Raw genomic sequence first — 15315 nt, 5'->3', positions numbered from 1 at the left:
TACAGAAAATCTTTGGAGAGTAGAGATTCATCATATGAGCTAAGGTTAGCTCTTCTCCAGTCTCCTGGAACAAGCGCTAGAGGTTGGCAACCGTCCTCCACACAGAAGGACTTACTTGTGCCAAACATATTTGGTAGCGGAGGCAAAACTCCGCAATCATGGAATCTAGCTCTCCACTAAAAAAAAACGCACCCAAAGTAAAAGGATATGTATAAAAATATGTGAAACCCTCATTGGGAAGGGTCACTCGCTCCGATAGACCAGGATCAATAATATCTAACTCATGGCAACAGATATCTTCCTTAATGTTATGAATACTAGAAGGATGGATGGAAGAAGGATACCTACTGAAAGCCCACATACAAGGGTTAGCAGTAGGGATTTTATCTTCGAAGTCTTTTGTGGTGTTAAGACTTCTGGGGATGATGGAACCCACCGTTGGAGGAGTAGAGTCTTCGACTTTGTTCTTCCTCTTTGAAGAACCAGCGCACTTTGAAGAAGAAGCCAGTGAATAGAAGAAGGAAAAGGTTTTTTTTTTTGGTTTGTTTGAGGAGAATTAGAGAAAAGGTAGAGAACAAAGATGCAAGTCAGAAGCTCGACAAATTGTGAAGTGCATAGGAGAAGGGTGATGCGTAAAAGTAAAATTTTGGGGGCTAAATTCATGGCCATGATTACCTCGATAATCGGTAAAAGCTGTGTTGAATCATGGGATGTCGCGTGTTCGGGGTATTAAATGCGGAGAGACGTGCGTCTAATCAACCGTCATAAGACTTCAGAGGGAGTTGTAGTAATTCCCGCCAAAAGGGTGTTTCTACCAACTTTCCGTTGACATAAAAGTTATGTCACCGGAAAGCAGAGGAACTATCTGTATAGGATAAAATATGATATGACACGTGGTCATCTAAAGGAAAGACACGTGGAACCCAAGATAGGGATAATCGAAGACCGAACGCAGCTATTCCACTTGTCACCTGAAGGGATAACGTTCATAAAGGTGTATTAAATGCTCTGCGCCCGGTAGCATTTGATAAAGAATATTCTGCAGCATTAAGGACGACGACCCGTTACAGAGAATTTGGCATTTATGTTCACCGTTACATCTTCATCAATGACCATCATAATTGACATTAAATGAGGGCACGATCCTAAGACCTTCTTCCTTAGACACAGCTATAAATAGTGAGCCTAGTTATCATTGTAAATGACAAAAATTTGCTGGAAAGCTAACACTACATTCTATACAAAGCTTAATACAATTTTACTTTCTTACTTTTTGATTTCAACATTGCTGTGCCCGGAAACCTTGTTACCGGAACTGTCATCTCTGCTGTTTCATCTACATTTTAAGGCTAAGTATTGTTTAATTCTTTACTTATTTTGTTATTTTCAGGATCAAATTAGTTCACTTGTCTAGAAACCACTCATAAATTTAACTATACCGTTTTACGAGTAAATAATGTGTAGGTTTTTGCTCATTATTGACTCTTAGTACTCAGTAGATTGTAACCAATATTTTCAGTTATTAAGTGTTACTTAGTTTATTTCTCATTAATTGATATTATTGTCTAGTGTAAGTTTTATTATAACAACTAATTAATGTCTCTCCCTATTCATAAAAAGAAATACTACGTATTATTTTTTGGTCCATTCGCAAGCTGGTTGGAGGGTCCATTAAGCGAGGGAAAAGAGAATAATAAAGACATTCTTATCTTTAGCGTGTGTTTGGGGTGCTTCCAAAGAAAAGCTCAAAGAAAAGATCACTGGTCCACCACCGGTCAATTGTCCACTAGTATTAAATATTAATCTATTTAATTAGATATAAATACGCAAAAGTATTGTACGGGCCATAGGATGTATGCATAGATTAGGAAATAATAGAAACATTTATGCACATTGTGGAGGTGAATGGTGATTTGAATATTTCTAGTTTCTAGAAAAAAAGAACAAAAGGAGAAAGAGTACTCTCTCCGTTTCATATTAACTGTCGTGGTTACTAAAAATAGTTGTCTCAAATTATTTGTTATTTTAGAAGTTCAAGACAAAATTGATTATTTTTTTCTTTTTTTCTCCTTAGTAATAATTGTCCTTGAAGATGGAGATAACACAAAAATAGAATAAATATTCAATGAACATAGATTATATTTTAATACATAAATAATGATAGAATAGTCCAATCCCTTTCCTAATTAATATTTCTTAAGGGGCGTGCAAAAAAGAAACACGACACATAATATGTGACGGAGTGAGTAAGAAAAACTGAGTTTAATTCGAATTTAAAAGCACACGTGACAAACAAAGTATTAATTATTGACATATTTTTGTTAATACACAAAAATACGAAAGGCTACTAATATCTGGTCTTTGTGAATGTACTGATTCTGTTTAGATATTTGGCACAAAATCCACTCTCGCAAGATGAATGAACTATTCTTTTTGTACAAGTTGACACAAACCAAAAGCACCTCTTCTATGACCAAACTGTTAGTAGAAATATGTAATGCTTTTAAAGTCCAATTTTTAAAATAATAATTCATGACTTTCCAGGTGTGAAAGCAAGGTAGTTGTTGGAGCACCAAAGATTAGTCATAAATCTTTGAATTATTATTAAATACAAAAGTAGAAGTATTTCAAAGACCTTCCTGGCTGCTTCCATTTGAACTTTCTTTCTTTCCATTTAGACTTTTGGTTTCAAACATAAATGTAACCAAATTTCTCAAATAGGAAACAGTCAACTAACCCAACTCTCCACCACCTATCTTCTAGTCTATAAAGTTCTATTCAACCTTCCCCATTTTCTTAATCAAGTAGTTCAGTTTCTTGATTCAAGAAACTAGATTCCCTTAAAACCCAATTCTTGAACCATCTGGGACATACCCAAATCCTTGAACTTTTTGTTTTTTCATCTTTTTTGGTTGCTGCAGAAGAAGAAAAAGCAAATCTTGTTTTATTTTTCCCTTCAGAAAAATGGATAATAAGGTCTTAACAAGTTTGGTGTTTTCATCAATCTTGTTAACTCTCTTCACTTCTACTTATGCTCAAAACTGTTCAAGTCATCGATTCAGCAACAACAATATTTTTTCCACTTGCAACCCTCTCCCTGTACTCAACTCTTTCCTTCACTGGACTTACCACTCAGCTAACCACACAGTAGATCTTGCTTATAGACATGGTGGTGTCACAGATTCTGATTGGGTTGCTTGGGCGTTAAATATTGGAGGATCACGTATGTTAGGAGCTCAATGTTTGGTTGCTTTTAGAAATTCAAGCGGACAAATTCATGCCTACACTTCACCTATTTCCCCTACTAGCTACAACACAGAGCTGAGAGAAGGTCCCTTGAGCTTTAGGGTGCCTAGAATTGCAGCAGAGTTTATAAATAATGAGATGGTTATATTTGCAACTTTGGAACTTCCTAGTGGGAGTAGTACTAGTTTTAATCAGGTTTGGCAAAATGGTCCAGTTTCTGGTCAGAGTTTGCAAATTCATCGTCAGAGTGGTGATAACGTGAGGAGTTTTGGAACTATTGATTTTGCCAGTGGACAGACCTCTGCCGCTGCTGCTGGTGACTCAGCCAGCTCTAGACAACGCCGAAGAAATGTGAGTTCTAAATCCTTCCTTGACCCCGTTTGGACATAAGAGATTTTTTATTTTTTTCCGAAATTTTTTACTTTTTTTCGAAATAACATTTGGTCCTAAAATTTTTAATTTTCGCTTCAAGATACATTTTGAAACTGTTTTTTAAAATTTTCACTCAAAACACTTACAAAAATTCAAAAACAACCCAAAATTATATTCATGTCCAAACACAACTCTAATTTTCAAATACCATTTTCGCTTGAAATTTTTTTTCACTTTTTTTTCTTTTGAAATATTACAATTCTTATGTCCAAACGCCCACTTAATTTAAATGAAAATATTTGTCATAGGTAGATTCAAGATTTTAATTTTGTGACTTCCCGTAGTTGTAATGTTTATTAGGAGCTTTTTTGCTCTTGTAAAATTTTTTATATGCTAATAGAAAATGGAGAGAACTTTTAGTATTAGAGTAACTAATTTCAATACTTTTATAATATTGGATTGAGACGGATTTAAATTGAACAACATAGAGGGATGGTGCTGATTATATAACTAACTCCAACTTGCTTGGATTTAAAGCATAATTGTTGCTGAGTATGTGATATACAACGATTCTAAAAACATAGTTTGTTTCAAAATATTTTAACATGTGCATAAAGTTCGAGTCACAAACAATAGTTCACCCCATTTATTTTTATGAAGATTAAGATTTTTAAATCTGAATATAGAATATTAAAATGATGTCACTAAATCTGAATACCGAATAATTTAGACTGGTTATTTTCTTAATATCTAAATGGCTATTGTTTATCTGCATTTAAACGTAATAAGCATGGACATGTCACAATTTGAGCTCTTATAGGTGGAGAAAATATGTCCTCTTCTGATGAATATCTTGAAAATTTTGACAGACACATGGAGTGCTGAATGCAATTAGTTGGGGAGTTATGATGCCAATGGGTGCTGTATTTGCAAGGTATTTGAAAGTGTTCAAGTCAGCAAATCCAGCTTGGTTTTACCTACATGTTGCTTGTCAAACCTCTGCTTATGCTGTTGGGGTTGCTGGATGGGGCACTGGTCTCAAGCTTGGCAGTGATTCTGTTGGAATTAAATTCAATACTCACAGGAACATTGGCATTACTCTCTTCTGCCTTGGAACTCTTCAGGTAGGTCAATTTTGCACTATTCTTTGTTTCTATTTATCTTGAAGGGGAGCCTTGGCGTAACTGGTAAAGTTGTTGTCATGTGACCAGGATGTCACGGTTCGAGCCGTGGAAACAGCCTCTTGCAGAAATGCAGGGTAAGGCTGCGTACAATAGACCCTTGTAGTCCGACCCTTCCCCGGACCCTGCGCATAGCGGGAGCTTAGTGCACCGGGCTTCCCTTTTGTTTAACAAGATCAATTGGACCACCTTTCGCAATGAAATTAAATAGACCATTCTGTATTTGAGATTAAAATTCAGATATTCATAAACTACACAAGAAGTATTAGTTACAAGTTCCAATATTTTCCATGTCAAAATAATGAATGAACAACTTTAAAAATCTTACTCAAATATTACTTGTTTAACTCTCAGAAACTGAAAAGTGGCAACCATTTTGGGACAGGGAAAATAATTACTATAGTCTTTATGGCCCCAAGCTTTAGTCTAGTGGTAAAAGGGCAGCACATAACGTGTAAATTAAGCGTACGTCACAAGTTAATGTGCCATTAACCCTTGCTAATTTCTCCGCTATTAATAAAAAACAAAAACTTACATATGGCTTCAATGTAACAACAACATGTACCGGAGAATACGCTTAAATAAGCTATTTTTACTTGATTAACATACAAATACCAAGTTTTAATTGCTGTTTTATATGATAGGTTTTTGCCTTGCTATTGAGGCCAAAGCCAGAGCACAAGTACAGACTCTACTGGAACATCTACCACCATACTATTGGATACACAGTGATCATTCTTAGCATCATCAATGTATTTGAGGGATTTGATGCCTTAAATGGACAGAAAAATTGGAAGAGGGCTTACATTGGGGTGATCATAGCCTTGGGTGCAATTGCAGTTATGTTGGAAGCCTTTACTTGGTTCATTGTCATTAAAAGGAAAAAGACTTCAGTTTCTGATAAGTATCCCAATGGGAATGGGGCAAATGGTGTTAATGCATATGCAAACAGGGAGGTGTAAAATAAAAATGTTTTATAATAATTTTTTTTCCCCCTTCTTAATAGATAAGAGGCATGTTTTGTATGTTTTAGTTGAGATTATTATTAGTTTATTATGTTTAGCATCATATTTTTGTTTTCGATTGTACTTTTGGTTGCTAGATTTAGATTCTCTATGGTTGTAATTTATTCTTGTGTAATACATACGTGTTGAAATACCACCTCTTTCTGGTTTACTTTATCAGTACGTAGGTATTGTCTCAATTTTATTTTGTTTGTCACTTTTTCTTTTTTATGTTATTTATAAAACAATGCCTTCACATATTCGAAAACTTTTTAACTTATTTGTCCTTTGATGTAATGATAGGCTTATAATTATAAAAATATCATGACATGTTTAAACTTGCAAATTTTAAAGGTACTTTTAACATAAAAATAGCACGGGCTAGCCAGTTTTTGGACGGGTCATTCAAAAATAGCCAGCGTTTGCAAAGTCATCGCAAAAAATAATCACTATTTTGCTGCAACACGGAAAGTTCCAGCATAATATAATGGAGATCGGTGCACCTATGCTGGAACTCCAACACGCGGAAAGTTCTAGCATAATATACTGGAGATTGGACCACCTGTGTATGAACTTCCAGCATAATATGCTGCACCGGTATATTATACTGGAACTTCAGTATAATATGCTGGAGTATATTGGAACTCTAGTATATTATGCTGGAGTATACTGGAACTCCAGTATATTATGCTGGAGTATTTTTCGAATTTTGAACAGTGTTTCCGTTCAAATTTATCTTTACATGAAAAGTGGCTAAATTTCGATTACTTTTGAATGATCACTTGTAATCTGACTAATTTTTAATTTGTCCCCTTTTAACATGCGGCCAAGTCTTTCTTTGATAAATTTATATCCAATCAAATAACACCGTATAAAATGACCAACAAGTAGTATATAGTATTTGTTTCAATCAAATTACTCCATTAGAAAAGGAAATCAAATGGCGCGCCAAGTGGGCATATACTGGCACGAAACTGAAGCAGCAATCAATTCAAAATTGGTACAACAAGTGGCAAACTTGATAAGGCTGTTTCAAGAACAAGTGGAAGAACATGGGGCTCTTTAATATTATTGCTTGTTTAGTGAATAAAAAAAAGATTTTAGTTTTAAATAAGCAAACGAAAATATTTTCCGGAATTAACAAAATAGACAAAGGTAGTTTTCACAAAAGTTAACACAAAGGTTCTAGTGTTTGGTTTCTGGATTTGATTTTCAAAGTTGGGGAAACAGCCAAAACCTATTTTAGGTTGGTTTCTGATCTGTAACAATTACAAGGGCTTTTTCAATATTTAGGTGATCTATCTACCAATATTTGTGATATTAGTCCTTTACAAAGCACCAAAAAATTATAAGGTTCACTTCCCATTCTGCGGAGGTACGGTAAGGTAAAGGAAATTTTACCTCCTATAATAAACTATTACACCTTATTTATTATAAATTAAAATAATTTCAAAATATTATTGCTTATAACTACTTTTTTTATTTTATAGCAAAATATGTATTTATTTTATACCTTACCATTGAGGCATGAAATACGCCAGTTATGTTCTTTCTCTCTCTCTCTCTCTTCCTTCTCTCTCTATCAACAAGATTCTCAATCCTCTCTCTTCTCCCTCAAACCTCTCTCCCTTTTCCACCAAGGCAGCCGTCGTAGCAACCATTTTTGGTGGCGATGATGGACTTTCTAAAGCGAAGAGAATAGATCTGAAGCGAAGAGGGAGTAGGTGAACAGATCTGGCCATGGGTACGGATTGAGCTTTTGGAAATCTAAAGCAGAATCGCCGGAGAAATTTGAGGGTCGCCTTTTTGTTCATCTCCATTTTTAGTTTTAATACAATGAATACAGTATTTTGCTTGGCCGAGAAATGCTATTTGCGGCAAACTTTCTTCTCTTCTTTACTATTGAGTTACATATATTAATACAAATACATTGTATTATGTACAAATACACTCAAATACATTATATTTTTGTATAAATACATTATTTTTTCGCATGTATTTATGTATTCCGAAGTTCAGTATTTTTTTAATACAACCGAATATCACCGTTTTTTTGATTTTTTATTATTTGATTATAGTTGAATTGAATACGGTAAATTAAATACAATGTATACAGTCGGACCGAATAGAACGATATACACCATATTTCTTAATTTTTGTTGTTTGAATATAACTGAATTCAATATAGTGAAAATTGAATACAATTTAATATTACGCTTTCCGTTATTAAACACCTGTCACTATTTTTTTGGCGGATTACCTCACTATATTTATAAATACATTTGCGCGAATACATAGTACATAATTAAACAGTTGTAATCTTTGTTTTTTAGGCGGATTACCTTACTATATTTATCAATACAGTCGCGCGAATACATGAAATACAAAATTAATCAGCTGTAATCCTTGTTTTTTAGGCGGATTATCTCACTGTATTTATAAAATAGTCGCGCGAATACATGAAATACAGCGAAGTAGCATCAAAATTCTATAGAATTGATTTTGTTGAGTTAAATTAGGAGTGATTCACGCTAATTGATCATCTTTCCATTATTAAACAACTGGACTCCCTACTTATTAGGCAAATTCCACGACTGTATTCATAAATACAGTAGTGCAAATACAACGAATACAGTCTGGTAGCAACATAGGAAGTAAATATGCATATGATAGCTATAAGAAATTAATAGCCACTAAACTATAGTGGTTTCTGAAAATTTCTCGTAAAGGTAAATAAGCAAATGCTTTAGAGAACTTATGGATGGGAGAACGAGGACCAACTAATATCATAACTTCACTTCAAGGAAGAAGCTAGTTTAGGTATCTAGATTTTATTAGATTTAAATCCGTAAGAGTTCGAATTATATTCCTAAATTTAAGATATACTATTTTAATTAAATATTATATGCTAATATAATTAAGGTATTCATTCAAATCCAATCAAATAGACTTACATAAAATCTAGGGAAATTTTCATAAAGCACTATATTTTAGTGGTAATTAGCTATCTATAGATACCATTTGCTATATTACGGCCTGTAGATACGTTTTACGTTTTTATAAGATGTATTTGATGTATTTAGACTACTGTATTCATGAATACAATAGAAAAAATAGGTGTGAATAATGGAAGTCCAGCTAATCAGTTGTTGTATTCAACTGTATTCAAGAGCTGTATCATTGAATACAGTAACGTATATTCCTTAAAAAAGGGACCTTTCAACTGATTTAAAACGGAAAGGAAATCAATCTAGCAAATAGTCTCCTAATATAACTCAACTAACACAATTATATCGCCCATAATCTGTATTTCTCCCTTCATTAAAGATTTTCCATCCAAAAGTATCAAAAAACAGAGCAAATCGTGGATTCTCAATTCTCCCTTCTTTCTTTTCAGTTCCTTTGTTACAGTCCGTACAAAACAAATTTCAACCAAGAAAACTCGAGATTGATACAATTATATACAGAAATACGTTCAAATTCGAATTTGCATATGGCAAGTTTAACAGTGTTATTGCGTCATTCTGGAAAGTGGAACAGTGAGAGCAACTACGTCAATTTTTCGATTGAGGGAATACTCATAAAGGAGTATTCGTCGTATAATGATGTGGTTGCGTCAATTTCTAAGCAACTGGACATAGATTTGAGCTCAAAGACATTAAAATTCAATACAAAGTAGAAGAAAATTACACGCCAATGGAAATACACAATGATATGGGTTTTAGGGTGTATGTAGAGTTGCAAAAAGAGAACAAAGAATTCGGGATGTATCCTTTGTGCATAACAAAAATTGATAAAGAAGCTGTAGCCGGAGGTAGTTTAATTCAATGCGACATTGTCCAAATGGACGAAGCAGTTCAAATCTGTAATTTCGATATAGATGATACCCTTGCCCTTGATGTTTTCAATTCAGGCGAACCAATTGGGGTGTTCGAACTGGACAAGGATTTGATAATTTCAAAAATAAATCAAAGGTAGGTTATGGTTGGACAAGTATATACGGATAAAGCTACATTAAAAGAGGTGATGGAGCATTACGCTATATCAGAAAGGTTTCAATTCCGAGTTGATAGGTCTAATGCAATCAGGTTTGAGTGTTCTTAAGTATTCATTATTTTTTTTGTATATTGTATTTCTGGTAGGAGTTGTAAAGCGTATGTAGGTGTATTTAGGTGTATTTGTGAATTTTAATTTGACCTTCACTGTTGTGCATTTTTTATTTATTATGTATTAATAATACATGTATTGTTGTGGAGCATTACGCTAGTACAGAAGAATTGAATGTAGTTTCAAATTGTATGTATATGTATTTAGCTGTATTTGTGAAAGGTTACTTGACCTTCACTGTTGTTCTTTTTTTATTTTTTATGTATTAGTAATACATGTATTCTTGTGGATTAAAGTGGCTCTAACTGTTTTTTATTAAATGTATTAGTTGTATTAAAATGTATGCTTATAAGTATAGGTGTATTCAGACATGTTTAAATGTATAACAGTGTATATATTTGTGTTGTATATTTCTCTCTCTCTCTCTCTCTCTCTCTCTCTCTCTCTCTATATATATATATATATATATATATATATATATATATATATATATATATATATATATATATTTGTGTTGTATACTACTCTATATATATATATATATATAATGCAATAATATATTCAAGTGTATATGAGTGTATTTTTTGTAAGCATTTATACTGATCATATGTGTAATGATAAAATTCTTTGCAGCTATGCATTATTATGTATGTCAGAAGATTGTGAATGGAGGTTTAAGGCTTCCAGCATTAACAAATCACAATTATTCAAAGTCAGAGAGTTTAATAATAAGCATACATGTCCGTTGAAGGATAAGGTGTATGAGCAACGTCAGGCAAGTAGCAGCCTTATTGGTGGTATGATTAGGCCCAAGCTTACAAATCATAAGAGGAAATACACCCCAAAGAATATAATTGATGATGTAAAAACAGATTTAGGTGTGGATGTTAGTTACATGTTGGCATGGCGGGCTAAAAAAAAGGCAATGAATTTTTTGAGGGGTGAACCGGCTGATTCATACAATAAATTACCAGGATACTTGTATATAATAGATATGACATATCCTGGTTCGCACATTAGAATGGTAAAATCCCCACAAAATGAGTTCAAGTATGTGTATATATCCTTGTATGCCTTTATAAAGGGGTTTGATCAATATAGACCCATTGTGGTTGTGGATAGAAGCCACTTAAAATCGTATTACACTGGGATTTTCGTCTCGGCCAACACTTTGGATGGAGCAGGTGAGTATGCTGATTATAATAAAATATTATAATATTACTGCATATTAAATATTGAAATACATATTTATAATATGTATGCAATTTTATTTACAGGTCATATACTTCCACTAGCATATGGTGTTATTAATTCAGAGAACGATGCTGCTTGAACGTGGTTCTTTGAGCAATTCAAGGAAGCATATGGTGAGAGGGAAAGCATGTGCATCGTTTCAGATAGGAACGAAAGTATCATCAAGTCTGTATCAAGCGTGTATCCAACTGTACCACATTTTGCTTGTATATGGCATCTTTGGAACAACATATATAAGAAATTCAAAAAGAGTCATTCGAAGTTGAGCGAGATATACTTCTCGATGGCAAAAGCATACACACAGGCTGAATTTGACAGTCTAATGGAGAAGGTGGAGAAGGTAGATATTACGGTGAAGGAATACTTGGAGTTAGCTGGATATGAAAAGTGGCTAGGTTGTATGCACCTGTCAACAGGGGATGGACAATGACCTCAAATATTGCTGAGTCAATCAATGCCGCACTTGTGTCAGCAAGGGAATTGCCAATATACGACCTCCTCGAAGAAGTTAGGAAAATATTTGGACGTTGGAATTGCAGCAATCGGAAAGAAGCTCTACAGACATACATAACGCTTGGGAAAAAATGCTAGGAGATGCTTACCTTGAATGAGGCAATGTCTACTCGAATGACTGTAAGTTGCCTTTTATTTATGTATCTGTTTCCTATATGTAGCCATGGTACAAGGTATTTAACTGTATATATTTCAAGGTAGCAATGGACGTTGTATCCTATATTCATTCAAGACTACTCTCTAATATTCTACCAGCATTCATATAGTATGTATTCTAATGTATTCAATGTATTTAACTGTATATACGTGTATGTATTTGAATTCTGTATGTACAAATATGTTTGTACCTAATACAGTTGTATTTTAATACAAATATATATTGTGATTCTTTAAGCTAAATAAAAGTCTAATACTCTATATTAAAATCATATTTAATACGTCTTTCTTTGATATATATATGATTTGTTGTTTTAAATGTAGGTGGTGCCATCGACTGAATATTTGCATACGGTGAACGATGAAGGAAGGCATTACACCGTGCAGTTGTGGGCGGTTCCAAATCGATGAATTACCGTGCCCACACGCTTGGGTTGTCCTGAAGAGCAAGTTTCTAATGCCAGAAGATTATTGCTCTGACTATTACAAACCAAAGTATGTTGTAATGACATATGAGGTGCCCGTGTATCCTTTGCCGGACCGAAAAAAATGGAATATACCAGCACATATAGTAGATGAAGTTGTATTACCACCCAAATGGAGAAGACCTCCGGGAAGACCAAAGAAGAAGTGTGATAAGCCGTTCATCAGATTGCTGCAGAAGAAAAATCAACATTCGTGTAACATATGTGGGCAGGAAGGACATAATAAGCGTACTTGTAGAAATGCTCCACGTAGAAATTAGTTCACATTCTGACTTGTATTAATGCAAAACGATTTTTATTAGAACCAGTTTCATTTCGCATATATTTTGGATATACTTAGTTGGTGTATTAAATCTGAATTCGTAGTTAAAATACGACTATTATATCTTTATTATATCTGAATATAGATGAATACAATCATTGAATACATATGATTACACACAGTTATATACATAGGATATGATTGTATCATAGGAAATCAGAGATTGAATATGATTTCTGAATATTAAATACATGTATTCAAATACACTTGAATACATATTAATACAATCTGTTATGCACGTATAGATTTCTTACTTGAATACATATGCATATAAATGAATACAAATGAATAAAATCAGTTATATACATAAGACGTATTCAAAATACAACTGAATACATATTAATGCAATACATTATATAAATATGAAGGTCTAAATACACCTGCTGAAAATATGTGAACATACTCTGGTGAATACATATAGATACAACTTAATGAATATAGATAAATATATCATGTTGAAATACAGATCAATACAATGTGGTAAAATTATAATATAAATGCAACCTGTCGACTTGTTATGAATGCAATAAGTTTGATAGAGAGTAATACAGTAAGTTGAATACTGACTGATACAATAAGTTGAATACATATCAATACAACATGATGCATACATATCAATACAAACTGTTGCAAACATACTTAAAAAAAAAACAGGTTGAAGGACAGATTAATTCAGAAGCACAAAAATAGTCAATACATCGATTGGATGCTTGAAATGATAGTATATGGTACGATCAATAAATTAAAAAAAAATTTGCTAAACTAACACCATCTTTACTATTGGCCCAAGTAAAGGTTTAGTTTTGAAGACTGACAAAGGAACTCAGACATGAACCAGGTCCATTCCTCAGATGCACAAAAACGGGCAGATTCAAGCATGTGGGATGCACGTGAAGAAGATAAGCTTAACTTGGTGTATTTAATATCTCCTGATCGAAAAGGTTGCATAATTGATAAGGAGAAAGATTCCTTACTTAAAGAGAACACTATCCAAGATAGGGAAGGAGTTAGAAGTTGAAATCAACTACAACTCTTCCACCAAGGAAGAGTTGCATCAGAACTCTAGTTATTTCTTCATCTACTAACTCTGTAAATTGCAGGATGTTCTCACATTACATGTGTTGCACAAAAATGCAGAAGTTAAACGTGAATTGAGAGCAAAATAGCAACGCTTTTTGCAAGCAGTTCGTGTGTGATTCAAGTGTGCAAACCTGAAGCTACTTGAACGAGATAGAAGAACCAGTTCCAAGTGTCTTTATTTATTTCTAGTTCAATTGTAGTAGGTGTTTTCATATTGTACCTTTCAGCTTTATCTAGAAGCAATTGTAATAAGTATTTTGAGTATTCAAGTTAGAGTTAACTTGAAGTTGTCGTAGCAGTTAGAGGCTGGTTGCTTCAACAAGATTAGAGTTAATCCTTAGGTTTACAAAGAGTTTTGTAAATGCTATTTTGGCTCAGTGATTTTAGTGGAAGTTTGGGAAAATCCTACTGAGTAGTAGGTCGTGGTTTTTTCACCTTTTGAGCCAGGTGTTTTCCACGTAAAAATCTCTGTGTTCTTTATTTTCTTTATTTATTATTCTGCAAACAGTAGTAGCTAGAACACATAGAAGAACCAGGTCCTTCTATAGTCCAGTTAAGCGAAAATTGGGTACCACACAAATCACCCCCCCTCTTGTGTGGTATTGACGTTTAAAACATCAATTGGTATCATAGCAGGTTATCCTTGAAGAGGCTAACACCTTAGGAACAGATCAAGATGAGTGCACCACCTAGAAATTGGAAAGGGCAATCCACTGATATGCCTCCACTCTTTGATGGGCAGTACTACTCTTGGTGGAAAAACAGGATGAGAGATCACATCATCGGAGAAGACTATCAGCTGTGGGACATTGTCACTGATGGTCCCCTTACTACCATGAAGAAGAATGCTGAAGGAGTAGATGTTCCAAAAACAAGAGCTGACTGCAATGCTGAGGACTTGAGGAAGTGGGAAAAGAATGCAAAGGCCAAGAAATGGCTTGTGTGTGGACTTGGTCCAGACGAGTACAATAGAATTCAAAGCTATACCACTGCTAAGGAAATCTGGGACACTTTGCAAGTGGCTCATGAAGGAACACCTCAAGTGAAGAGGTCCAGAGGAACACTGCTGTATTCTCAATATGAGAATTTCACCATGAAGGAAGGGGAAACCATCCAAGAGATGTATACAAGGTTCACCACACTAACAAATGAACTTAAGTCTCTTGGAAGGGTTATTCTTGAAGAGGACAAATTTGAGAAGATTTTAACAAGGGTTCTGCCAGTCTCTTGGGAAAGCAAAATCACTGCTATTCAGGAATCAAAGAACATTGCCACTCTTAAGTTGGATGAGCTAATTGGAAATCTCACTGCCTATGAACTTAGAAGGCAAACCATGAAGATGGATGCACCCAAGAAGGAAAGGAGCCTGGCATTCAGAATCACTGAAGATGCTGATCTAGAGGAGGATGAAATGACCATGATCACAAAGGACTTCAAGAAGTACCTAATGAGAGGAAAGGGTCCTTCAAGAAATGGAAGCTACAACAAACCAAAGGTTCCTGAAAAACAAACCAATGAGGGGTGTTACAAGTGTGGGAAGACTGATCACCACATCAAAAACTGCCCTCAATGGGAAATTGAATGGAAGAATGAAA

General features: G+C 34.2%; 2 protein-coding genes across 2 annotated transcripts; both read left to right on the top strand.

The window, feature by feature from the left end:
• Positions 1-2665: 2665 nt before the first annotated feature.
• On the top strand, positions 2666-5986 carry LOC109239009 (cytochrome b561 and DOMON domain-containing protein At5g47530-like). The gene is made up of 3 exons (XM_019405504.1): positions 2666-3597; positions 4488-4742; positions 5444-5986. Exons 1-3 carry the CDS (start codon positions 2965-2967, stop codon positions 5759-5761), a joined length of 1206 nt encoding a protein of 401 aa, XP_019261049.1. The 5' UTR covers positions 2666-2964; the 3' UTR covers positions 5762-5986.
• Positions 5987-12194: 6208 nt separating this feature from the next.
• LOC109239003 lies at positions 12195-12578 on the top strand. Its single transcript, XM_019405498.1, has one exon. The coding sequence runs from the start codon at positions 12195-12197 to the stop codon at positions 12576-12578; it is 384 nt and encodes a 127-aa protein (XP_019261043.1).
• Positions 12579-15315: the final 2737 nt, after the last annotated feature.

This window comes from Nicotiana attenuata, unplaced genomic scaffold (genome assembly GCF_001879085.1).
Source record: "Nicotiana attenuata strain UT unplaced genomic scaffold, NIATTr2, whole genome shotgun sequence".
Taxonomy (NCBI): domain Eukaryota; kingdom Viridiplantae; phylum Streptophyta; class Magnoliopsida; order Solanales; family Solanaceae; genus Nicotiana; species Nicotiana attenuata.
This window is presented reverse-complemented; position numbering and strand designations above follow the sequence as displayed.

Coding starts and splice junctions, on each gene's coding strand:
- LOC109239009 (XM_019405504.1), top strand. CDS start 2,965: ATGGATAATAAGGTCTTAACAAGTTTGGTGTTTTCATCAATCTTGTTA. Junction 3,598..4,487: donor CTAGACAACGCCGAAGAAAT/GTGAGTTCTAAA, acceptor AAATTTTGACAG/ACACATGGAGTGCTGAATGC. Junction 4,743..5,443: donor TCTGCCTTGGAACTCTTCAG/GTAGGTCAATTT, acceptor TTTATATGATAG/GTTTTTGCCTTGCTATTGAG.
- LOC109239003 (XM_019405498.1), top strand. CDS start 12,195: ATGAAGGAAGGCATTACACCGTGCAGTTGTGGGCGGTTCCAAATCGAT.